Source organism: Hemicordylus capensis, chromosome 2, assembly GCF_027244095.1.
Source record: "Hemicordylus capensis ecotype Gifberg chromosome 2, rHemCap1.1.pri, whole genome shotgun sequence".
Lineage (NCBI taxonomy): Eukaryota > Metazoa > Chordata > Lepidosauria > Squamata > Cordylidae > Hemicordylus > Hemicordylus capensis.
Window position 1 is genome coordinate 153,639,051 of NC_069658.1, and position 26,432 is coordinate 153,665,482.

Sequence of the window (26,432 nt, forward strand, 5' to 3'; positions counted from 1 at the left end):
TAGTGTATCATCTCTTTAATTCTCAAGAATAAATATCCATAGTTTTGTTTCCTTCCTCATTAGGTATGACTCTTTCCAGGCAATGAATTATCCGTTCTTCTCACAGATCCAGCGGTTCTCCTGGTAGCATGACACTGAAACCACTTCTCCAGCTCTGGTAGCCGCACAGTCTTTTCCGTTCTCATATGGTTTCATAGCAAATCTGTACAAATAGAGAGTAGCAGGAACAGTGAAGAAGACCAGGCTGGATAGTACAAATGTTCACAGGCTGAGGCCTTGCTAAGCAACCAGTGTTGTTAGAGGGCCACACTAATGAAGGAGTGGAGAAAGGGTTGGATGGAACAAAGCTCCATGACCACCCACCCACCCAAAATAGCCTCCTGCCAAGTGCTGTTGTTGCTCACCTATGCCCACACTATTTTATCAGACTGGCTGACAGCCCACTTCATTGGCTAAGTGAGCAAAGCAAGAGACACCTTTTTCAAGAGGTGATTCTCTTCTGTTTAGCAAGGAAGGAACAACATTCCCTCTTCAACCTCCGCATGCATCCCTTCCAGTGGTTGTTGCTGATGTCTGCCTTATGTTTTTGCTTGTTTGTGTTTTAAGATATTTATACCCCGCCCCTCCAGTAGACTATTGCTCAGGGCGGTTCACAACATTAATAAAACAGATGCAATGTAAAATAAGAGACTAATGGAATTAAACAAGTTAAACAACTTAGGAACCCAGGTAGGGGTTCCTTATATCTGGTAGGTTCTTTGGGTTTTTAAAAGCTAAAAACTGAGAACTATTTTTTAAAAACCCAAAGAACCTACCAGATATAAGCAGCAGATGAAACATTAAAAAGCCTCTTTTAAAAGATGTGTTTTAAATTTAAAAAAAAAAACACGGAGGGAGGGAGCACGGTGACCTTTTGTTGAAAAGTGGTATATAAATATTTATTGTAGTAGTAGTAGTAGTAGTAGCTGATCCCTACATTAAACATTTACTAGGCCAGCATAGTGCAAAGAGCATAGTGTAAAAGCAGCGTAATGCTTAGTGAGAAAACAGTGTACTTCTAGCTATGAGCTGCATCTTTCAAGTGAACATTGTATGCCTATAGAAATTAACAAATCATCTTGAATGATGTTCCCAATGAAAGTATTGCTATGGAACTGTGGCAGAACTGACTTTAAGGACCTGTACAAGTGTGCTCATGTGCAAGACCGCCAGGGGTGCCTTTTATAAGTGCAGCAGTCCCAATGCATCAGAAATGCTGGCGGCATCAGCAGGCTTGCTCATCATGTCAGCTTGGCCAATGAGTCTTTATCTTCATCTGTGAAATGCTGGAGGGTAAAATGTAAGGTCATTCACACGCCCTACCTGGGCAGGTCAGGGCTACCCCAGGTACGGGCAGTCATATGAAGTGCCGAGATCACTCCAGATCCCACACCCCCTACCCCGGATAGCCCTGATTCGGAACCCAAGCTTGAAGTGAGGTAGGTGGACATGCACATACTTCCGACCTTACTCCTGGGTTGTGTGAGTCATCAGGCTGCTGGCAGCCATCTAGATCACAGAGCTGGTGGAAGGAGCAGCCAGGAAGGAGGGAGCTTTCCCAATGCATCACACTGCTCACACGGTGCACTGTTGAATATCTGGAGGCCCAGTTTATTTCCCCTTGCACCCAATCACCACAGGGCTCTCTGCAGTGCTGCTCATGTGAGTGTGTGGGTGGTGGAACCCTGATCGGGCTCTGGTCATCTGAGGGAAGGCAGGTAGGCTCCTGCGTCCCCACCCCCGCCCCAGTCCATGCCCTTGTGGTCGTGTGAATGACCTCACTACATTTAAGAGTGATGTCGGAGAGGAAATACTGGTATGTGCGACTTGCCATGCCAGAGTATGAAAAGTTGAATCTATTGCAATTCCCTCTTCTACACAACTACTAAGTCTGCAGGGGCCCTCTTACCTCCTTGACATCTGGTAACCCTGGGAATCCTGTTTTCAAAAGATATCCCAGCAGATATCTGGGTTGTCATATTAGACATAAGAACATATTGCATATAAGAACAGTATGTTCTTATCTTCACACAGTGCATAATTCATATATGTAATTCTCTGCCATGGGATGTGGTGATGGCCACTAGCTTGGATGGCTTTTAAAGGGGCTTGGACAAATTCATGGGGGTCAGGTCTATCAATGGCTACGAGTCTGGTGGCTGTGGGCAGCCTCAGAGGCATGATGCCTCACAATACCAGATGCTGGGGAGCAACAGCAGGAGAGAAGGCTTGCCCTCACCTCCTGCCTGTGGGGTTCTCAGAGGCATCTGGTGGGCCACTGTGTGAAACAGGATGCTCGACTGGATGGGCCTTGAGCCTGATCCAGGAGGGCTGTTCTTATGTAATAAAAAGTTGTATAGAAAAATCCTTTTAAATCCAAAGAGTAAGAGATCCCCCATAAAAGATACAACCCATCAGGATGATGAAGAATGAAGGAGAAGATGAAACATACAAGTCCCTCCGGATTTCTGTGTCGTCATTCCACAGCCATTTATTTCCATCGTATGTTAGTCCAATGAAATAATAAGCCATTTTTGTTTTATTACGAATGAACTCCTGGAAAAAGGAAAAAAAAAACATGGTGGTCAATCAAAGAGCCTTCTGAAGGGCCGCGGGAATGGCAACAACTGCCTAAGTGGCCCATTGCCAAGAAAAAGATATTGGGTGCTTTTTAATTGTCTTGGAGTGTGCTTCTTGTGTCATGCAGGAAGGAGAATGCCCAATATCCCTCTTCTGTTCAAGGGCCTGGAGCCCTGCCCTCTTTTGCCTCTGGCTAGGCCCATAGCAAGGGTATTCATTCCATTTGCTCTGCTCTGACTAAGACCAGTGTAGACAGAAATGGCGGCCCAGGCTTGAGCATCCCGGACTGGGCTTGGCTGCCTGTGTGCACCACCAGGATCAAGCCCAATCCCAGAGCTGCCTCGGCCCCCAAGCCCTGGAATTTACCCCAGGCCTTAAACTGGGTTTAAGGGCACAAGCGCACCCTTAACCCCAGGTCCGAGGCTGTGTGTGTGTGTGTGTGTGCAGGCAACCCGTGCACACACAGAGCCAGGTGGCAAGAGCATCTGGCTGAGGGAGATGCACCACACTCCTGAGCCAGGAAAAACCTGGCATTTAAAAAACAGTTGCAAAACAGCTACAGGAGCTGCTGGAAGGCTTCTACATTGGTGATATTATGCATGCTAGCCAATGGGTGCCAACCACACCAAGCATGTTCCAGCCACACTGGGAAGTTCTAGAACTACCCCCCCCGCCCCATAACTCACCCCAGACAGAAGACTGTCTATTCAGGAGGACCAGGAGGGTGCATTCAAACCACCACCTCCACACTTAGGTCGCATTGCCTTCTGTCGCTTTAAGACCATTCCTTTCCTCATCATGCGATGTACTAAAGCGTTGTTTCTCTTTGTCCCCAAACTGGGGTCCCCAGATGTTGTTGGACTACACAAGGGTATAGGGAGCTTGCCTGTGGCCCGGGAACAGGCTCCCCTCACCAGCCCCCACTGTTGTCCCTGCCCCCACATGTCAGCCATGCCCCCTGCATCGACATCAAGCACAATCTTGTCTCATCAAAGTAGCCTCGGGCTGATTGGGGGCGGGTGGGCATTACAGGATGCTGGACTAGATGGACCCTTCGTCTGACCTACCAGGGCCTTTCTTACTTTCCTCCTCTTACCAGTTCATTCCTGTCATTGATCTTCACTAAGTCTGAACCCCGCTTCTTGCATTCAGTTCGGCCGATGGTCCACATTCGCAAGTCTTCAGAAAACCAGTAATAACTCCCTCGATACCTTTGCCACTTCCAAGGTTGGGCTGCAGACGGAGACAGGAAGAGGGAGGCATGTGACAGAGACTCAGTAATAATGAAAATCCCAACCGTGGAGAACTGTGGCATCAAAATCGTCATTGGAACAGTCTTTGCCCTGTTCAGGACATGACCTTTGACACCTGGCTGCTCTTCCCTTGGATTCAGGCTTCCCCCTCAGGCTTGGCGCTACAATAAGGCAGACAGGTCTGAAGAATCTGTGCCGCCCTGCCTCCAGAGCTCCTTCGCCCTGCCAAGGGGCCGCCTCGCTCACCTTCCCCCGCTTCGCCAGCCACCTGCTGCCACCCTGTTCTCCATGGTGGAGTCATTCTGCCCATCCCCAGCGCAGCAGTGGCACTCCTGAAGCCTACAGCTGCTTCCCAGCTGCTCGGGGCCAGAGCCAGCTGGAGCCCAGATGATAGGAGCCTGCCTCTGCGGTCGCTGAGGGTGGGGAGGCTGCCCCACCGCGCCTCTGCCATTGTAGCTGCCAAGGGCTGCCAGAGTAGAGAGCCCACCACTGCCATGGAGGGCTGCCTGGAAGAACTTGGGCTACCCATCCTGCCCCGATGCCACTGTTCACCCTGCAACAGGAATATCTGGAGTTCTGCGTCTATATTAGAACTATATGAATATAGTTCTGTTACTATATTCCTTTAGTAATATTTATTTGCATTTAAAGGGGAGCATCAGTGGAGGCAAACAGCACGTGTTCTCTTACCAGGCAGCAGGTCCACTAGCTCAGATCCCCAGGCAAAGACTCTTCACCACTGGTGGTACTCCCAGCCTTCACCTCTCTCCCACCTGACCAGATCTGTCTGTCCTCAGCTGCTGCTTTTGTCCCTACACACACACACACACACACACACACACACACACACACACACACACACACACTTACAGGTCACCTCCTCCAAGCTCTGATGGCTAATACTCACCAGACAGATCTCCCCAATATCTTTCAGCCATCAGCTTTTCTCTTTAAGGAAACTCCCCCAGGCATCCTGGGCGATTAATCTGCCTACACACAAGGAATGACTGTTCTATTTCTATTTCTATTTCTATTTCTGTTTCTGTTTCTATTACTATACATACTAGCAAAATATTCAAGATTAAACTGGGGGAAAAATACAACATATTTGTTGTCAATTTTTTTATACTTTAGAATAGCCAGAGATGTCGGTGCTCTTGAGCAGCAACCACTTCTTGTTTGAGACAAAGGAGGAGGAATGCTCCATCAAAATGGCACCCTTGTGGTGGTGTTCACTGATGCAGGCCCAAAGCCAACATGCCCCCTGTGTCAATGTGCTGCTGACGTCAATGCAGGAGACACTGCCAGCGTGGGGGCCGCTGCAAGCTTCCTTACACCTCTGGTCAGAGTCATAGTAGCTAAACGTTTTTGGTTTCCCCACTTAATGTTGGGGAAAGATGGAAACGGAGTCCTAGAGGGATAGAAACGCGGCTGCACACACTACAGTTTGTTTTACACCTTTGGCTATCCCCTTGTTCAGTGTAATATCCTCTTTTCCTACGAAGCAAGCAACATGCCAGGCATTCAATTCCTCTTCATCGTGATATTTCTGTTCACTTGACTTTTACATAGCCAGAGCAATTTGCCAGGACTTTTGAGAGCTGGAGTGATGTCGCATGGCAGCAGTGGAGCTACCGCTCTTCTCCCACATTCCTTGTCCATGGGCTGTGAGAGGTGGGGCCGCCAAGGGCCCACAGGAGTCACTCGCCACTTCTCCTTACCCCCACTTGCCACAGCAGTTCCTGCCACTGCTGCTGCCACCCATCACTTGCCATGCCCCCTTCCTCCCTTCCACTGCTGCCCTCTACTTGCCATCCAGCTCAGGGGCTGCTGGGAAGGAGGGAGGCCCTGTTCCCAGGTGCTGGGTGGTAGCAGGCAGTGGGAGCGGTGACGGCGGAAGTGGCCCAGTGCCAATAAGAAAGTGTGCATTGCCATGGGGTGTGTGTGTGTGTGTGTGCTCATGGCTGGCACTGGGCCATGCTGGCACTGGGCTGCCCCCCCCCGCTCTGCCCTAGCCAGGCTGCTGCTGCATATGAGTGCTCACATGTGCATGAAAGCTTCCCATGTGCTCACCCTGTACATTGGGAAATTGTTGCTTATGAAAGGCACCGTAAGTCTCCAGTACTCTCTCCTCACAAGGAAATGGATTCTGTGCAGCTCAGCTGTTGCCGTTCAGTAATAGGAATACTGCTTTCTTCTCCTCCATTGTTCAGTATCAAAGACCAAATTATATGGAATTACCTGTGGCTGTGGTAGTAGTTGCGGCTTCTGTGGTATAAACAATGGTCACTTCAGAAATGCTTTCGGTGGTCTGTGGACCTGAAACTTAAGCATAGGTGGTGATCCACATTGAAAGGTTTCACTGTAGCATTGACAGAACAGTGCATAAAAATTGTTCATCAACCCAGGATAGTTTTCAGTACAGCTGCACTAAATATTCTTCAGTTTATGAAGAATATTTTCCCTTGGTTGCAAATGCTTCAACACCTTTTCTGCCCCCTACTGGTTGGTGCTTCTTTCTGCTTCTTGAATCAGTCACATTTATTATTATTTATTTGATTTCTATACCACCCTTCCAAAAATGGCTCAGGGCAGTTTACACAGAGAAATGACGAAAGTTTGGGGTGGTGTACAAATCTGATAAATAAAATAAATAATGAATAATAAATAAATAGCAAACAAATAAGATGGATCTCTGTCCCCAAAGGGCTCACAATCTAAAAAGAAACATAAGGTAGATACCAGCAACCGTCACTGGAGGTACTGTGATGGGGGTGGATAGGGCCAGTTACTCTCCCCCTGCTAAATAAAGAGAAATGGATAATCACATGGATGATCCCAGCCAATCTATTACCGCTAATATTTATATACATCATTTCAACAAAAGTTATCAAAACAGATTACATATATGAATGAATGAATGAAGACTCCCTGTCCCCAAAGGGCTCACAATTTATTTTTCAATTATTTAATGTATATACCACCTGACTCCAAAGGCTCTACACGATTCACAAAAAGAAACACAACAATAACAAAATAAAACAAGCTGTTAAAGTAATTTAAACATGCACCGGTTACTAAAAGCCTGGCTAAAAAAATATGTATTCAGGGCTCTTTTAAAGGCAGGTAAAGATGTTAAACCACCAATGTCTATAGGGAGTGCATTCCGCAGCACAGAAGCGACTACAGAGAAGGCCCGTTCCCCAGTCACTGCCAGACGAGCTGGCGACATATGGAAACGGACCTCTCTCTATGACCTTAATGTGTGGTGGGGATCATGCAGAAGGCCGTGCTCTCCCAGGTACAGGACCCAGTGTTTATTCATTTAGGGCTTTAAAAATAATTACCAGCACCTTGCATTTCACCCAGAAACATATTGGTAGCCCATGCAATTGTTTTAACACAGGCATAATATGGTCTCTCCGAGAAGCCCTGGAGACCAATCTAGCCGCTGCATTTTGGACCAACCGAAGCTTCAGAACTACATACAAAGGCAGCCCCATGTAGAGCGCATTGCAGTAGTCAAGCCTAGAGGTTGCCAGAACATGCGCCACAGTTCTGAGATATCGTCCTCAAGGAATAGATACAGTGTCATGTCAATCAAAGTTGATAGAAGGTGCTCCTGGCCATAGCCTCAGCCTGATAAACCAGAGTGAGGCTTGGGTCCAGAAGCACTCCCAAGCTACATACCTACGTTTTAGCGGGAGTGCAACCCTATCCAGAACATGAAGCTCTATCGCGTCCCTCAAGTATGACCCCTTACTATGAGTACCTCTGTCTGCGACCCCAGTGCAGCCTGCCCTAATAAGGGCCAAGAGTTCAAAAACCCAACCAGTGTGACTCCACACCAATCAGGCAACCCAGCCCAGTTGCAAGATATCAGACCACAGTTCAGTGAAACATTAAAACAGACACCAGCAACAGCTACTAGAGGAATGCTGTACTGGAGCTGGATAGAGTCTGTTGCTCTTCCCCTGATAAAGATAAGAGTCACCACTTTAAAAGGCATCTCTTTGCTCAGTTAGCAGGGGTTAATGTATTGAATTGTAGTTATTAGAAATATTTCTATCCCACCCCTCCAGGATAATACTGCTTGGGACCAATCACAACAATAAAACAATAAAAGCAATATAAAATTTAACACAATAAAATAAATAAAACACAAAGTAGAATAAAAACAATTTAAACAAACACAATTAAAATTAAAAACCCACCGGATGTAATAAAATTCATTTAAAAAGTCTCTCTGAACAGGTAGGTCTGTTCAGATCTGTTTTTAAAACCCTAAGGGAAGATCTGTTTTAAAAACCCTAAGGGAAGGAGCATGGTGGGGCTCTGTGAGGGCATTCCAGAGCCAAGGGACCACAACTAAAAAGGCCCTGCCTCTTCTTCTCACCAACTTAATCTCAGTCAATGGTGGGGCCTCGAGCAGGGCTCAAGATGATGAACAAAGGGCCTTGGCAGATGCATATGGGTGGGGAGAGCTGGTCTTGTGGTAGCAAGCATGACTTGTCCGCCCTGGTTGCATATGAATGGGAGACTAGAAGTGTGGGTGCTGTAAGATAGTCCCTTTAGGGGATGGAGCCACTCTGGGAAGAGCAGAAGGTTCCAAGTTCCCTCCCTGGCAGCATCCCCAAGATAGGGCTGAGAGAGATTCCTGCCTGCAACCTTGGAGAAGCCAAGCCGCTGCCAGTCTGTGAAGACAATACTAAGCTAGATAGAGCAATAGTATATGACTCAGTATATGGCAGTTTCCTGTGTTCCTATGTGAATGCGGTCCAACAGATACCCCGTTCCCAAACCAGCACTTTGAATCTAGCCCAGAAGCAAAGTGGCAGCCAGTGAAGCTGCTGCAGGATGGGTGCAAAACTCAAGAAGTGACTAGTGCCCGCAAGCATCCTTGCAGCAGCATTCTGGACCAGCTGAAGCCTCCAAACCATCTTCACGGGCAGCCCCACGTAGAGTGCATTGCAGTAATCCAATCTGGGTATTAGTAATCCAAATACAAATAGTGCATGAGTGATTGAGGTCAGGTCTGACTTCTCCAAATAGGGTCATAGCAGCTGTATCCACAATGTGTGTGTGTGTGTGTGTGTGTGATATATATACATACACACACACACACACACACACACACACACACACACACTTATATTTCTATGTTTATACCACCCTTCATCCTAAAACCCCAGGACGGTCAACAACAAGATAAAAACAATACTAAAATGTCAATAAAAGCAACCTAAAAATAAAACAAACACAGCTACCATTTAAAAAGAGAGCAGGGGGTCACTCATTATCCAAAAACCTTAAAAGGTCAGTATTCAGTTTCTTCTTAAATGCTGGCAGAGAGCGAGCCATACGGATAGGAACATAGGAAGCTGCCTTCTACTGAGTCAAACCACTGGTCCATCAAGCTCAGTATTGTCTACACAGACTGGCAGCAGATTTTCCAAGGTTGCAGGCAAGAGTTTCTTGCAGGCCTGTCTTGGAGATGCTGCCAGGGAGGGAACTGGGAACCTTCTGCATGCAAGCATACAGATGCTCATCCCAGAGTGGTCCCATTCCCTGAGGGGAATATCTTACAGTGCTCACAGATGTCTCCCATTCAAATGCAAACCAGGGTAGACTCTGCTTAGCAAAGAGGACAATTCAGGCTTACTACCACAAGACCAGCTCAGCCACAAGCAAGTTCCACAGCCTGTGGTCAATCACTGAGAAGGTCCTGTCCCGAGTGCTCCATAAACAGGCCTCAGCATGTGTCGGTATGCAGAGCAGAGCCTCCCAGCCCATCTAGTCAGGTGGGTCCATTCAGTTGGGAGCAGGTGGTCCCTCTGGCATTACATAGCCTCTCAGATTTGGCTGCAACATGATGTTATTAAGGACAAATTGAGAGTAAGGCAATGCTTCCTTGACTAGTCATAAGACAGAGTGATCAACGCCAGTAAAGGATCCCCAATTGGCAAAGATCACATTGCGGACCAAAAGGCATCACAGTGATGTGTAGTCAAGACAGATTTGTTTGCTGTTTGCTCGTTTGTTTGTTCGATTTATACACCACCCTTCCTAAAGTGGCTCAGTGCAGTTTACATTAAAATCAAGAAGACATAATAAAACCATTTTTAAAAAAATTGAACCAGATTAAAATTAAATTTAAAACTAGATATCATTAAAAGCCAGTCTAAAAAGATAGGTCTAAGGCTCTTTGAAGGCCTCCAAGGAAAATAATCCTCTCATATCCAGAGGGAGCACGTTCCAAAACCTAGGGGCCACAACAGAAGGTCCAATCCCAAGACACCACCAGATGAACCGGTGGCACCTGAAGATGGACCCCACCTGATGATCTTAATGAGCAGTGGAGATCTTGTCGAGAAAGGCACTTTTTCTGGTAACCTGGATCGAAGCCATTCAGGGCTTTAAAGGTAATAACCAGCACTTGGTACTTTGCCCAAAAACATATTGGCAGCCAGTGCAACTGTTTAAGGACAGGCATTATGTGGTCTTTCCAGGATACCAATAGCTAGAGAACAATAGCCAGAGACCAATCTGGCTACCACATTTTGAACTAACTGATGTTTCCAAATTATGTACAAAGGCAGCCCTACATAGTGTGCATTGCAGTAGTCCAACCTGTAGGTTACCAGTGGTGTATCACTGTTTTCAGGTCATTGTCCTCAAGGAATGGGCAGAGTTGTCGAATCAATTGCAGCTGTTAAAAAGCGCTCGTGGCCATTGCCTCCACCTGAGATACCAGGGTGAGGTCTGGGTCCAGGAGTACTTCCAAGCTCCATACCTGCTCCTTCCGGGGGGAATGTAATCCTATCCAGCACAGGAAGATCTAACTCATCCCTCAGATTCTGAACCCCTACAATGAGCACCTCCGTCTTGCTTGGATTCCGCCTCAATTTGTTATCCCTCATTCAGCCCATTACTGCCTGTAGGCAGTCATTTAAGGGGCTAACACCATTTCCTGATATTTATGACAAGGAGAATAGATGTGGGTGTCATTAGCATATTGATAACACCCAGCACTAAATCCCCTGATGACCTCACCCAGCAGTTTCATGTAGATGTTTAAAAGCATTGGTGACAGAATGGAGCCCTAAGGGACTCCATATATTAGCTTCCATTTAGAAGAGCAACTGTCACCAAGCAGCACCATATGAAATCTACCTGAGACACAAAATCAAAACCACTGTAAAAAAGTGCCTCCTATCCACTACTTGCTTACTATATATCATAATGCAAAAATAACTAAATTGTGTGGCATTACATGCTTTTTTCCATTGTAATAACAACATTATAACAAGACACCTCTCACACACTAAACAGACATTAGAAAAAGAAACTATTCAGATCTAGTGTACACCCTCAGACAAGTGGACAAATACACCTCTCTCATAACACAAGTTCAGCTCACATGTTATGTTCCACACACATAAAACCACTGTATGCACATCCAGATCTGTACAATTGTTCACACATTAGGTTCAACACATGACACTAAAACATTTCCTGTCCTTATGGCTTTGACATTCACTTTTAAAATGAACTCATGTATAGTTACTCACACAAAAGCATATACCTGTGTGCCAACACCATGTGTAATGTCTGAAAAGAGTTCCTAATTTGGAATATAAGCTTTTTATGAGAGGAAACAAGCAGGAGTTCTTATCCCCTTTCCCTGCAAAAAACTACAACATTGAAAAATTGGATAAAAACTCCTTTTCAGCAAAAAATAAGCACCAGGATGTTAATAGAGCTGGCTCCTGAAAAAACCACTCAGAGTCATAGTTCATAACTGTAAGAAACCACATTCTACCAAACGTGAGCTGAGAAGTCATAGAGGGGGGAAACAGAAATCAGAACTCTAATTTCCTCTGGAAGATTGTTAGATTAAAAGATTTAAAAATGGCTGCCTCCACTTCCCACCCCCTTCTCTCTGTTGCTGTTGTTGACTAACACCCTAGTCTTTCTTTCTTGCCCATATAGCTATGTGAGGATACCACTGATAATCAGGGAAGTTCCTGGGAGTGAGAAAGCCAATGCAAAGTAAATGTGCCAATGAACATACATTACTCAAGTGATGTTGTAAAAGTGTCACCCCAGACAGGAAGTGTATTTTCAGTTCAATCTTAAATGAATATGTTGTCCTCTCATCAGAAAATAAACCACCCACTATTCCACCCATCCCTCAATGTTTCGCCAAGCTCAGAAATGCCCAGCTTGCAGCGGCAGTGTTACCTGTATAGTTCTCAGGAACGAAACTGATATTCTCAGGAACAAAACTGATATTCCCTCTGGGAAAGATCTGGGGAACTGGAAATAAAATTTTGAAAGATCTCAGATTAGCATCCCTTTACATCAGAGTTAAAATACAGTATCTAGCTAGCAGTAATTGATGGTCTAGGGTATTTAAGAGAGTGCTTCCTTCATCATGAACCTTGCCACCTATTAAGATCAGCTGGGGAAGTCCAGTTACGGTTGCCACTGGCTCATTTGGTGGCTACTCAGGACCGGGCCTTTTCTGTGGCTGCCCAAGGCTTTGGAATATGCTCCCTTTCAAAAGAAGAGCTTCTCCATCTCTGGCTGCTTTTTAAAAGACCGTTAAGACAGAGGAGTCTCATAGTGGACAAGGGGCAGAGAAATAAAACAGAACAAGAATAAACAAAGCCAAGCAAAAAAAGAAACAAGCAGGGAGGAGGACGGGGACAAGGAGAAAGCGAAAGCAAAGGGGGTGAGCACAAGGGAAGTGAGAGTGAGATCGGCTCCTGCCTGCTGGTTGCTGCTGCCTCACACCCCTGCCATGCATGCCGAGCCTGACTGGATCGGGCTGTAGACGGGCTGGCTGGCAGGCAGTAGCACAGCCAATCCTTGCTGCCCCACTGCCGCTTCGGAGAGAGACGATTTTGCAAAAGCCAACATGGCATAAGGGGAAAAATTGGCACTGGGAAAGGGGGGAAAGGCGGTGATTAAAGCAGTCATCCCAGCACAGGGGGAGACTGCGCGGTGACTGGAATCGGCCGAGTGGGGAGCTAAACTCTTGTGTGTGCGCACAGAGGCACTCTTCTGGGCCGAAATCCAGGGCCTCCACTGCTCCCCAGGGGCCTCCAAATCCTCTTTAGTCTGTCCCAGGTGGTGTGGTTGCCCGGCCAAGCATGATGATGCTTAATTTGCAGGGGAGCGGGGGCCTCTAAAGGCCTTTAGATCCAGGCTCCAAAATTACCTAGATGCACCTCTGCATGCGCGCTCAGCTGAGCAGCTTGGAGGGAATACATCATGTAAGGTATGTATATATTCCATATTTCAGATGGGTTGAGCCTGAAAGTGGCTTGTCTAAAGTCCATGTCCTAGCCAAGGCAAGAGTTCAACTCAGGGACTTATTAATTGATAATGCTGGATATGTCTCTGTAGCTACTACTCTACAACAGCAATGTAGTACAACCTTATTTATCTTTAAAATAAACTTAAACATTGTCACTTTAGAAAGATCAGTCCCAGTCAAGCATAAATTATAAAAACTAAAACTAAACACACTTTTAAAAAACACAACCAGATAGAATAAACTACACTAAAGAGCCAGGTTACATCAATCAGTAGAAAATCATAAAGTGCATCATTGAACAGCATCCTATCCACCTCATCCCAGAAAGGCTAACAAAAATAACAAAATTATTTTTAACCTGTTATTTTTACAAATGTGAATTCATGCACACACTGCCCTGGTTCAGACTACCATCTGGTATAGATTACTCGGAACAAGCATACTTTTGAGCTTATCACAGTTCTCCACTATGTTTGAATTTGGGGAACAGAATCAAGCTGTGGTTTGATATTCTGGTCTGTTAACAAAATACAATAGTAAACACAAAGAATTTCACTGAACAAAGTGTTCAAGTTTTGCTGAAGCATGCCCATTTTTCTTCATAGTATTCCTGCTTTTGTGGTAAAAGCAAAGTAATACACTTGTATGCTATTGTATGGAAGAGTTTCACTGTCAGTTTTAAAGACAGCAACAATGAGATCTAGATTTTTGTCCAATATATTCACCAGGTGAAGCCTGTTGTGAGCAAAATCATTTTTCATAGATTGCACTGAAAGAGGAATTAAGTGTGTGTGTGTGTGTGTGTGTGTGTGTGTGTGTGTGTACGCGCTTGCAAAAGGGAAGTAAAAGACCAGTTTGAAATTTGTAGGATTCAACTTCAAATGTTGTTCATTTTATTGAATAATGACTATAATACAGTAAATGTGAATCTGAGAAAGATCTTCTGCTTCTTTGAGGCATGATGTGGTTTTGGAGTTACTGATCTGATTATTGACAGATAAGCATCTGTTTAGAACAATAACAGTTAAATCTGAGTTATATTGAGGATTTCTTCTTTAAAATGCAAACAAAATGATATTTAAACCTTCCCCCCAGCATATTCTGATGTAAAAGTGTATAAAGTGCTTTTAAAAATACAAAAAATTCCCAGGTTTTTAACTGAAATCTTATTTTTAAATTTTTAATGTGTTTTAATCTATTATAATTTTTATCTTTTTATTAATTTTAAATGTTTATATTTTGTATTATGTTTTTGATTGTGTACATCACCTTGAGATTTTATATTAGGTGGTGTATACATTCACTCACTCACTCACTCAATCAATCAATAATCAGTTAATAAAAGTAGTGCATTCAGCTAATTTCAGTGGCAGGATTATTCATGCAAAATTTGGTATCTGTAGGTCATTAGGAAGTATAAATTTATTTTGCACAAATTATTCAAAATATATAATTGATTATTTAACTATAATTATACTCAGTGGCCCCCATTGAAAGCAATCCAATTATGTACTGGATAATATTATATAAGTGGAGCACAATGTAATGTCATAAACAGATTGATTATGTTCTTCCTTTGAAATGGAGGAGCAGTGGGCATTCTGTGAATAATTTGGGTGGGTGGTACCTTCCATCAGACTGTAATTTCGATTTAAAACTAGATTTTTCCTTTTAAATGTTTGTAGATTACCGCAGGTTATTGTAAACCCAATTACTGAAATCATTCATTCAGAATAAATCCTGAAAACTGTAGTCACTAAAGTAACAAAGAAATTATTATTTTTTAAATCAACACCTTGCTTAACACTAACTTAACACTTATCTACAACCTAGTAAAGTTAGTGTGATATCTAATTCCCTTTAACAGATTTCAGTGAGACTGAATTCATTTAAAACCAAGCACTTCAAATTAAGAGGGGCATTTTTATGGTTTTTAGCTAAAGCCTGTATAAAAATTGAGGTGGGGGAGGACACCAGAGCAAAATTGGGCAAGAGTGCCACAACCCCTTGAACCGGCACTCAGCTGCAGAGGGTCTTGGATAGGGATGTGCAAATAGGTCTAAATTTGAACTGGTTCAAATTCGAAACGGTTCGGTTTGAAGGTTCGAACTCGGACCAAACAGGGCATTCCTATGGTAATGCCAGTCCGAGTTCGAACCAAACAGAGCCTGATTCTATCAAACCAGTTTGAAGAGGCTTAAAGGCGTGAATCTCCATTTTAGGAGCTGGTGGCCCTTTTGTGGCCCTGTGTCATTTGCTGTGATTTGCTGAGATCCTGCTTCCCTGATTGGCCAGATGTGTCTGGCTCTCTGGTAGGCTCTGCAGTGCTGCCAGTCCTGGAGAACTGGCACCCCGTTGGTCCTATGGGAGGGCAAGGGTGAGGGCTCCCGAAGGAGGGAGATTCAACTTCTACTTAAAGCCAGCCTCTGGGCTTGGAAAATCATTCTGCTGAGAGAGAGAGCGAGAGAGCTGCTTGCTGCTGTTTTTATGGCTGTGGCGGTTTGTGGTGCTGCCTCAGTGCCTTTGGCTCTGGTCTTTGCTGGTGGTGAAGTCTCTGCCTGCACTGCCTGTTTTGGCTCCACCCCACAAACTCCCCTCCTTTCCAAAGTAATTTTTCCTGGCTGTGTTTGGCTGGCTGCAGTGTGCTGCAGTCCCTTTTGGGACCCCCACCCCCACCCCATAGTCTAAGTTGAGTGTCTCCTCCTGCTTTAGCGCAACTCTAGCCACTGCCCAGCGGGTGGGGAGGTGCCACTGGCCTTTGGCCTGAGGCCCCTCTGGCCCAATTGTTTTGACCCCCTTTTTACTTACTGTTCTTCCACCAGCATTTTATTGTATTGTATTCTGTGTTTCTCATTTAATTTGTTTGCTTGTTTGGGTGGGTGGGTGGGGAGCTGGCCCATCTGCACCCCCCCCCCCGCAAGTGAGTGTGCTGCCAGCCTGCCACTTGTCAGGATTTTTTTTTTCCTGACCAGTGTGTGGGGCAGAAGCCTCTTCAAGACGACAAGGAGGGGTAAACGACTGCTTTTTGCAGCCCCCTTTGTCCTTCGTTTTCATTAAGTAGGGCCTCCTTGGTTGGGTTTGGGGGAGGTATTTTTTTCTGTGCTTTTCTTTGCAAGTTGTCTCTTGGTTTTGCAGGTTCCCCTTATTTGCCCCCCATTGTATTGTGTTGTTGTTGTGGGTGGGAGGTAATTAAGGTGCTTTTTAATAGGGTTTTTAGATCCCCCCCCAATTTATTTAAATTTTTTCTTTAAAAAAAAATTTAAAAGCCCCCGGGGATTGGGAAGATGTCTGAGTGCCCTGTGGCAAGCAAGGCTCCTAGCAGGGTGACAGGCAGGCGTGGCTGGTGTGGGAGGCTGGTGTGGGCTGTGGGGCACAGAGAAGATGCTGGCATGGGGTCCCACAGGTCCCCGTTGGCAAATTCTTTGACCCAGGTGAGGCGGTGGCATGAGCCAGGTGCTGCTGAGCCAGGTGCATCACCAGTGCTGCCGCCCCATGTGGAGCCTTGCAGAACAGGGGGCTCTCCTGCCAGGGAAGCTGCTTCCATGGCAGGGGTGGAAGGTAGGGGCTCACTGGTTGGGAGTGCAGCCAGACTCTCCCTTTCTCTTGTGCCCCCCCCACCGCTCCTCTCGCTACTCAGTGCCCCCCCCAATGATGCCCAATAACTCATGGCAGAGTCCAGTTCTAGGTCCTCTGGGGCTGAGTCTGACGCTGGGTAAGGGTCTGGTGCCCCCTCAGCCGAGCCCTTCCGGCATGCAGGGTGAAAGGGGGGTGGGTGACGGTGGTGGGCAGTGGTGGTGGGCAGGGCCAGTGTCATGGCCCTACTCAATCTGCCATCACCAAAGTGGCCCAAGATGACATCCAGGATGTCAGAGGCCACCCAGAGCAGCGATGTTTGGAGGCATTTTGAAGTCCCTCAGAAAGCCCCAATCGCTGTTTGCTGGGTTCACTGTAGGGCACAGGTCAGTCGGGGGAAAGATGCTAGGCATATGGAGACGACCTCCATGTGGTGACACATTTGGCGGAGTCACCCGGATCTCCTTGCCTCCTTTGGCAGTGCTAGTGTGACCACAACTAGTGCTGACAAGAGCCATGCAAAGGCTTCCCTGAAGCAGGGCACGCTGTCGGTCAAGCAGTGGACACACAGTCATTAGACAGGAAGCATCCTGGTCATGTAGACCCACATCTCCTCACCTGCCTCATAGGGGAGATGATAGCGACTGATGACCAACCTTTTCCGGTGGTTGAGAAGCTCAGCTTCCACCAGATTATTCAGATGCTCACTCCCAGCTCCACGATCCCCTCACAAACTACATCCAGATGGACTGTGGTTCCCCCCCCCCCCGTACATGAGGTGCAGGGAGCTTGTGCAGGCCTCGTTGCGTGCAGCATTGCCTGGCACCAGCGTGCATTTCACCACTGATCTCTGGAACAGCGTGAGTGGAATGCATGCTGCTTTCCTTGCCCTAACTGCTTACTGGTGGGGCCTGGCGTGAGAGGGGACCTCCAATGCTGCTTCTGTCTCCAGCGCGTCCCACACCACATTTCAGCTCAGGTGGGCCATCTTGCACATAGAGACCTTGGATGTCAAGCACACCATGGAGGAGGTGGCAGCCGTACTTGGATGCCAAATTGAGGAGTGGATAGGTGGGTTGCCACACCTCTGCCGGGACTTCATTGTGGCAGACAATGGCTCCAATGTCACCACAGCAGTAGAGACAGCGATGGAGTGTATGAACATCTGCTGCATGGCACACACACTCCACCTGGCTGAGAAGGATGCCCTGGTGAGGAAGGAGGCCTTGACATGTGCGACCTCTCCAACTCGGAGTGGAAGCTCATGTCCAAAATGGTGTCAGCACTGGAGCCCTTCTTGTTTGCAATGAAATGCAAATCAAATCAAACAAATAAATGAAGACTATGTGTGCCGATGCCACTCCTCTGAGCCAGACCCTGCCTGCAGCTATTCTCCTGGAAAACCTGATGGGTTAACACCAGACCTCATGGACCATGCCAGAGGGCCGTGCACTGGTTGGATGGCTGAGGACCGGGGATGTCGACCGGCTGGTTGGTGTGTTGGGTGATAGAGAGGAGTATGTCCTGGTTTGTCCTGACCATTGAGGGCAATATTGTTTGAGCGAATGACTTGCCCAATTGGAGAGACCTCCTGATCGATAGAGTTAGAGAGGAGGAGAATTGTAGGACCAGAGACCAGGAGGGTCGAGCATGCACGACCCACACCCAGCAGCACTGTGGGCAACCCTTCCTCTCCCACCCCTTCCTCTTTCCAGTCTAGCGGCGCAGCATCCCAGACAGCAGTGCCAATGCAACAGGGGTTTGCAATGCAACTAAATCAGCCCAGTGGTTTAAGCGGGTGTGCCTTAGTGCCTTGCCCAGTTTGCGGGAGGCTTGGCCTACCAAGCCTTCAGGTGCTGCACAATGTGTTGCCCAGTACCTGAAGGAGCCTGTGGAGGAAGACCCAGTTCCAACCCACTGCCAAGTCTGGCTGGACCTGGTGGTGGTTGCTGTGTGCCTCCTCTCCTGCGCCCCAACCAGCATCCAGAGCGAGTGGCAGTTTTCACGTGCTGGTGACATGGTAACACCTGCTTGGTCCTGGTTGGACCCTGGCTTGATGGAACAGTTGGTCTTCCTCAAGATCAATCTCCCCCTGCTGGGCTACCCCAAGCTGGAAGTTGAGTTGGGTGAGTGATTGGTCCATGGTTGACCCATGGTGTTGGTCACCTGCCCGGCAACAGCTTCTGCTCATCCCACCCCTCCCCCCTTCTTTCTTCAGACGTGCCATGTCGCAGCGTGCTGCTATGCTGTGACATGACAACTGGACACGCACACACACACTGGTGTAACCCGTGATGCTGAACACTCCCTTGGTTCCACCTGGCCAGCAGCAACATTCAGGGGGCAGCACTGTGTAGATTTGTTAGTGTAGATTTTTTAAAATGTAAATTTGTAAATTAATAGATTTTTGAATGTCTATATAGGTGACTTGTCTTGGGGGAGGCAGTGGGAGTCAGGGATTGTAAAAATGTGGATTTGTTAAAATGTAAATCTGCAAATGTGTAAAACTGTAAATATTTGGATATGTAAAACTGGCTGCTGTTGTGTGGAAGTGTTGTGCAGATATGTAGGTGATGGGCGTGTGCATGCATACATGGAGGTTTTTTTGGTGGGGGGTGCATGTGTGTGTGTGTGTGTGTGTGTGTTGGAGACTAGAAGTTTCTTTTGTGTAGGTAGTGTTTTGGAAGCTTTGGTTTGTGTAGACAGTTGATGTGTGTATAGCTGTTCTGTATAGATGGTTGTGTGTATTTACTTGTATATAGTGTATTTCTGCAATGTGTATGTATACTACAGCTTTATAGATGGATGTGTGTATATATCCTTGTATATAATGTGTTTGTGCAATGTGTATATAGGCCCTCTTTTTCTTCCCCCCCTTCAGTTTAGTTCTAGCATGCGCACACACACACACACACCAAACGATGAGCTCACCAATGATGAGTCAGTGCACCACCTACACACCACCTACACACAGCCAATGAGTCAGTGGTCTGGTGCTAACATGAGTCTGGGGCCTGTGTGCCCTCCAACAAAGATGTGTGGACCTGCCAGGTGGATTTTCATTGTAGGCACACAGCATGCATGAAGTGAGGAGCAGAAAAAAATTTCAAGGTTCGTTGTTTTAATTTCTCATTCAATGTAGTTTATTTTTTCCTCACCCTCTTTCTTTGCAGTTTGCATGCCAGGGTGGTTTTGCTGCCTTGTGCCATAATGTGTCTTGCTAGGTGTTTGTTTGTGGCTGTGTAGTAGCAGGGCCGGGCTGGGGGCACTGAGAGGGCGTCGGAATATATGTGGGGAGGGCGCCAGATTTTGAGCAGAATAGGTAATTAAGGGTGAGAGTTGGGGCGCAGGGGCACCGCGTGGGTAGGGCACACCGGGAATATGCCCTGTTGACCTATGGGCCAGTCCAAGCCTGTGTAGTAGTCTTTGATGTCTGGTGGTCTGGTTTCCTTGGTTTTCTGTGCAGGCAGGCGGGTTTGTCTCTGTGGTTGGTTGTGTTTTTGTTTGTAGTTTGTTGCCTTCTTAGTTGTGTCACTGCCTGTTGGATTGTGGCCTGCTAGGGGCACAAAACTGGGGTGGGTAGTAAGCACCCATGGTGCCAACAACCACCAAAACCCCAAAGCAATCGGACACTCCTGCGATTTTAAAAATGATTTTCTGAAGATTTTTCCATTTTTTGTATTTTCCCCATACAGAGAAATGGGGATTTGATGCTGCCCCATCTGCCCCCTTGGAGGTGCCTGGACACCCCAAAGTGGGTTTGGGGGCAAGGCAGGTTGGTCCACAACTCCCCCTTAAATTCCCAAGCCGGTGGGGTTCATGGTTTTTTTCAATGATGTTTTAAATATTTTTGCCATCTCTTCAATGAATGCATGAACTTCATTAAGAACAGCATCCACAAGTTCACACACAGTTCACTAGGTCAGGTCACACAGGTTGGTCACACAGAAGGTAGTGTTGGGGGAATACTGCTTGGCTCCTCGGCCATTGGTTTGTGGGGTCTCGCAGGGTTTGCTTTTGTCCCCCATGCTTTTCAACATCTACATGAACCCCCTGGGAGAAGTCATCCAGGGGTTTGGACTAATGTTGTCAGAAATATGCAGATGACATTCAGCTCTATCTCTTCTTATCATCTGATCCTAGAGAGGCTGTGGATGACGTGAATTGGGGCTTAGAGGCTGTGATAGGTTAGATATGGGTTGAATCCAGACAAGATGGAGGTGCTGTTGGTCAGCAGGAGAGCCAATCAGGATGAAGGGATTCGACTGGTTCTGGATGGGGTTGCACTCCCCTTGAAAGAGCAAGTGCAGAGTTTGGGAGTACTGCTGGACCCAGCTCTGCTTTTGGATGCTCAGGTGGAGGCAGTGGACAGAGGTAGTTTTGCACAGTGCAAAAAAAATGCGACAGCTTGGATTTTATAAGGAGCTGCCTGTTGGGATCATATTACTCCCATTCTGAAAGAGCTGCGCCCTTAACGGTTTTGGCCCTGGATATCTGAAGGATTGCCTGGTCCCATGAGTTTCTGTCCGCATGACAAGATCATTGGAGGGGGCTCTGCTCCGCCTGCCAACAGTGAAAGAGGCTAGATTGTCGAACACGTGGGACAGGGCCTTCTCAGTCAATGCCCCCAGGCTTTGGGATGCTCTCCCGGGTGTCATTCACCCCTCAGTCTCCACCATAGTTTTTAGAAGACAAGTAGAGACATGGCTCTTCACCCAGGCTTTTAAACGAGAGTATGGTTTTTACTGCTGCTGCTCTGTGTTTTGTCATGTATCACTGTCCTATATGGGTTTTTAAACTTTTAAATAGAGATTAGTTTTATATTTATATATTTAATAAACTTTAAAATAGAGATTAGTTTTATATTTATATATTTAATATCTGTACTTTTTGTATTCGTGCATTGTTTTAATTATATTGTAAACTACTCTGAGATTATTTTAATGAAAAGCGGCATAGAAACTGAACAAGAAATAATAAAGCTTGCACACACAGCAGAAGCACACAGCACTGTGCAGAGACAGCCGCACTAGGCGCGGTCACCTCTACATGATCCCCAAGGGCTCCTGCATATTATTCAATTCCGATGCTCCAAAGCACAGCCCCAAAGGTTACAGATCAATGGGACCTGAAGCCTTCAGTGTTTATTTATGCAGGATGGCTTCCATGTTTCACATATCCAGATGAAAACACTTCAAAACCAAAATATATGAGAGTTCTGCCACACAGAGGAACATAGGAAGCTGCCTTATACTGAGTCAGACCATTGGTCTATCTAGCTCAGTATTGTCTTCACAGACTGGCAGCTGCTTCACCAAGGCTGCAGGCAGAAATCTCTCTCCCAGCCCTATCTTGGAGAAGCCAGGGAGGGAACGTGGAACTTTCTGTTGCTCTTCCCAGAGCGGCTTCATCCCCTGAGGGGAATATCTTACAGTGCTCACACTCCTAGTCTCCCATTCATATGGACCCAGGGCGGATGCTGCTTAGCTAAGGGAACAAGTCATGCTTGCTACCACAAGACCAGTTCTCCACCTCCTTTTGTGTAGGTAGTGTTTTGGAAGCTTTGGTTTGTGTAGTTGTTGGGAGCATATTACTCCCATTCTGAAAGAGCTGCACTGGCTACCCATTTGTTTCTGGGTCCAATGTAAGGGGCACACACACACACACACGTAGGAGGGAGAGCAAGACATAGTTGAAACTGAACACCAATCAATACTCACTGAACGCAACAAATAAGGATGTCCCTGTCAGCTTGACCAACAAGAGTATCACTCCAGGAATCACTCGCTGCATGTTGTCTAATCTGAAAGAGTTTAGAAGAGTGCCATTAGCACCCAACAACCATGATCCAAAGCACCTCGCCTCACCTGCAACAGCAGGCTCATTGCCCTGTGTTTCACACACAAAGGCCCCAATACAACAAAAAGTTAGTTGGGCTTAAGTTTAAGCTGCATTGAAATCAATGGACAAGTCAGCAATGTGGACAGCCCTACCATGTGAGATTTAACTCCACAGATTTCAGGGGGCAGGAAAATATATAGGCCAAATTGGGATGTACAGGGAAAACGGAGGTCCCTTCACCTCCAGTTTCCCAAACCGCATATCCGAATTGGCAAAGCCAGAGTTAATAGCAATAGCACTTACATAGCCCTTCTCGTTAAGGGCGAGAAGGGACCCTCGGTTTCCCTCCCCAAACTCCACTCTGAACCAGTGTTAGATGCAAACGCTGGCACCGCAGTTTGGGCCCCATGGAACCAGAGTTGAGAGAGGAAGCTCCTCCCTGACTCCAGCCTAATTGGCTGTGCAGGCTGTCCTTCTGCCAAAAAGGAAGGCCGCACAGCTAGCAACCCCCATCTCTCTGCAGTCTCACTGACTGCAGAAAGATCCCTCTCCTGAACATCCGAAAGTGGACAAGAGAGGGGGGGAGGGGCGCAGAGCCACAGGTTCCGCATTATGTCTGAAGGCGGCAATAGAAAAGGAAGATGTCTTGAATGTCTGGAATTGATAGAAAAATTCTGACTGCTGCTGTACAGGATCTCCGAGTCTGGAGCATGCTGGAAATTGAGAAATGCTCCCATTTGTGCTCAGCACTCCCTGCCAGTTCCTCCCCCTTCTTCTTCAAGCAAACTTTCCCTTGAGAGTCAGTGGGGAGAGCTCTCGATGACAGGAAAGGCCTTATAAGCCACATCCTTGAGATGTGAAGGCAGGAAAGTCATTTCCTGTTGGGGTGCGTGGAACTTACAGTTTCCTGTCTTCCCAATTCATTCAGTTACGTGGGCTGAGAGCACAGTCTGTCTTGCACCCTGGCTGGAAATGGTGCTACTAAGCATGTTCCGGAGTAAGGCTAAGCCTACAAAGCCTCTCCTGTCCATGTTCTCCTCCTTTGCAAAGGTCGGTTTGCTAGGGAAGGAGGGGCTGGCTGGTGGCAGCAGCAGAGAACTTGTTCCGAGGGAGCGAAGGGCCAAATTCCATTCCTCACCCCCACCAACTCCTTCTTCCCCACCAAACAGCAGAGAGGGGGTTTAGCTTAAAAAAAAAATGCTACACATGCACTACCTTGATTATTTCAAAGGTTCTTTTGGATTGGAGCCATGAATATAAGAAAAGATCTTCAAACCAAGTGATCTTGTCCTCTGAATGGTGTTTTGGAAGCAGCTCTTGATTTCTAACATGAGCTGCTGAAGAAGCCATCTCTGCAGTCCTAGAATGGGATTCCCAACCCTGAGTCCCCAGATGCTTTTGAAATACAACTCCCATCATCTCCAGCGACACTGGCATGTGACTGGGAAGGATGAGATTTGTATAGTAATCCAACAACATGAAGAGAACCAAGATTGGGAACCTCTGTCCTATAAGGTCTTCCCCCTTCATCCTACATATCTATGGACTGCTTAGGATCACTTAGTAGTCATGAAAAGGTACTCCGCACATGCACAGAAGCACTCTATCATTACTTTACCCATTCCTGGCATGGGAACCAGCAAAATAAAGATAGATAACAATCTGAGCCCTGATTAGTCCTGGAAGATATCAAGCCCTGCTTGGAAACATTTTCAGATTTCATATTATGGCATTTCTAAGCTATCTAAAATTTCCTAAAATGTACTAAATGTACCCACAATTTTCTTTGAAAAGGAAAATAGACAAGCAGCAAATGTTACTTATCAGGAAGACTCCGTAGAGATGAGAAAGAATGTTCTTTTTCCCTCGGCAGAAGACTGAGAAGAACACCCTGATCACCTCTCTTTGTTGGTCACTCTTTAGTTCTCTCCTCGGGAGAATTAGCTTCTGTTCCTGCCCCCACTCCCCGCCTCTAAGACTCAGCAGCTGATGCTACTTCTTCTTTCCCCTCTGTGGCGAAATGTTGGCTCCATGTAGTTCACGGAGCTGGTTATGAAACATGCCTTCTTTCTCAAGGCTCCCAAGGCTTTTCATCAGAACATGTTCAGGGAAGGTGGAAACTGCATCTTCTTTGACTGGTGGGGGGCAGGGGGATTATTGTTAGAAGAAATCCTGAAGAACATGCTTCCCACTGACCGGCATGGGGAGATTGAGCTCCTTGCCTCCCGTAGGCGGCCAAAGATTTGACACCCCAGAGTCAAGGGAGGGGAGGAATTTAATTAAATTTATTTTTAATGTTTAAAACTGCCACTGCACAGGAGCACGGCAGCGCAAGCTCTTCATGCACCCGCCTGCCTCCCCAATTGACAGTGGCGGGTGCGTGCCATGCGGGATGCCAAGGGGCAATGGGCGGCAGAGAGAGTAGGCAGGCAGGCAGGCAGGCAGCAGGGCAGCAATAGCCAATGAAGCGGAGAGGGCGGCGACAGGTCCTATCTCAAGCCCGCCTACCTCCCAAATGACAGCGCAATCGCACAGGGAGGTAGGCGGGCTTGGGATCGGACCTATCGCCGCCCTCTCTGCTTCATTGGCTATTGCTGCCGTGCTGCCTGCCTGCTCTCTCTGCCGCCCATTGGCCCTTTGCGTCCCACATGGCAGGCACCTGCCGTCATAAGTGGGGGAAACAACAACAAATGTAAATATATTAATATTTCTTTTTTTAAAAAAATGCCACTGGGGGGATATTTGCCCCCCTAGGCAGCCGCCTCCACTGCCTCGCCTGTAATCCGCCTATGCTGACCTGCACATACCACATTTTGCATGGACAGTCCTGCCATTTAAATTAGTTGAATGAATTGATTTTAAAAACAGAACATGCTCAGGGAAAGCTGGAAACCTGTGTGTGGGTTTTTTTTTTGAAGAAATTCTGAATAAGATACTTCCCAGTGACCAGCACATATACATAAGGATTTGTTTTTCATAGGAGAAGACCCTGAAAGGAGCTGGGTGGGAACGCAAGGCAGGGTGGAGAGAAGCCCACTTGTCCTGTCTCAGGTTGAAGCAGTTGTCAGAAGCCAACATCAACTCTGCATCAGCACTTCGCATCTGCAATATGAAATAATCTATGCAAAATCATTCAAATTCTCCGGGAGGAAGGGCCCCCATGTCCAGAGTCAGTCTTGCTTTGTTCAGTGCATATGATTGCATTTTAGGAGTCCTTCAAAACAGAGGCGTAACTAGGGAAAACGGCGCCCGGGGCAAGCACTGAAATTGCGCCCCCCCCGCCGCCCCCTTAGCTAAGCAGGGTCCACCCTGGTTTGCATTTGAATGGGAGACTAGAAGTGTGAGCACTGGAAGATATTCCCCTCAGGAGATGGAGCCACTCTGGGAAGAGCATCTAGGTCCCAAGTTCCCTCCATGGCAGCATCTCCAAGATAGGGCTGAGAGAGACTCCTGCCTGCAACCTTGGAGAAGCCGCTGCCAGACTGGGTAGACAATACTGAGCTAGAGAGACCAATGGTCTGACTCAGTATATGGCAGCTTCCTATGTTCCTAAATACTACTGCAGCACACACACAAGACACCTGTCCCATCCTGACACTCAGCCAACTTCCATAATCAAGATCCTACACACACACACACACACACACACACACACACACACACACACACAAACCACAACTGCCTACTCCTAGATTTACAAGGAATACAAGCCACACCTAATGGCACAGCAGGGAAGTAACTTGCCTAGGGAGCAAAAGGTTACGGGTTCGAATGGAAACACCTATATCGGGCAGCAGTGATATATGAAGATGCTGAAAGGC

General features: G+C 46.8%; 1 protein-coding gene across 6 annotated transcripts; it reads right to left on the bottom strand.

The window, feature by feature from the left end:
- Nucleotides 1-24,623, bottom strand: LOC128344322 (C-type lectin domain family 5 member A-like). Of its 6 annotated transcripts, none has more exons than XM_053294237.1 (7): nucleotides 24,511-24,623; nucleotides 22,491-22,573; nucleotides 12,117-12,191; nucleotides 6,114-6,197; nucleotides 3,716-3,852; nucleotides 2,492-2,595; nucleotides 1-202 (listed from the first exon to the last, which is right to left on the bottom strand). In XM_053294237.1, exons 2-7 carry the CDS (start codon nucleotides 22,561-22,563, stop codon nucleotides 88-90), a joined length of 588 nt encoding a protein of 195 aa, XP_053150212.1. In that variant the 5' UTR covers nucleotides 22,564-22,573; nucleotides 24,511-24,623; the 3' UTR covers nucleotides 1-87. The 6 variants fall into 6 exon arrangements, with proteins under 6 accessions (XP_053150212.1, XP_053150210.1, XP_053150211.1 ...); XM_053294235.1 differs by having other exon boundaries at nucleotides 24,432-24,587; XM_053294236.1 differs by lacking the exon at nucleotides 24,511-24,623 and adding an exon at nucleotides 24,390-24,505.
- Between the last annotated feature and the right edge of the window lie 1,809 nt (nucleotides 24,624-26,432).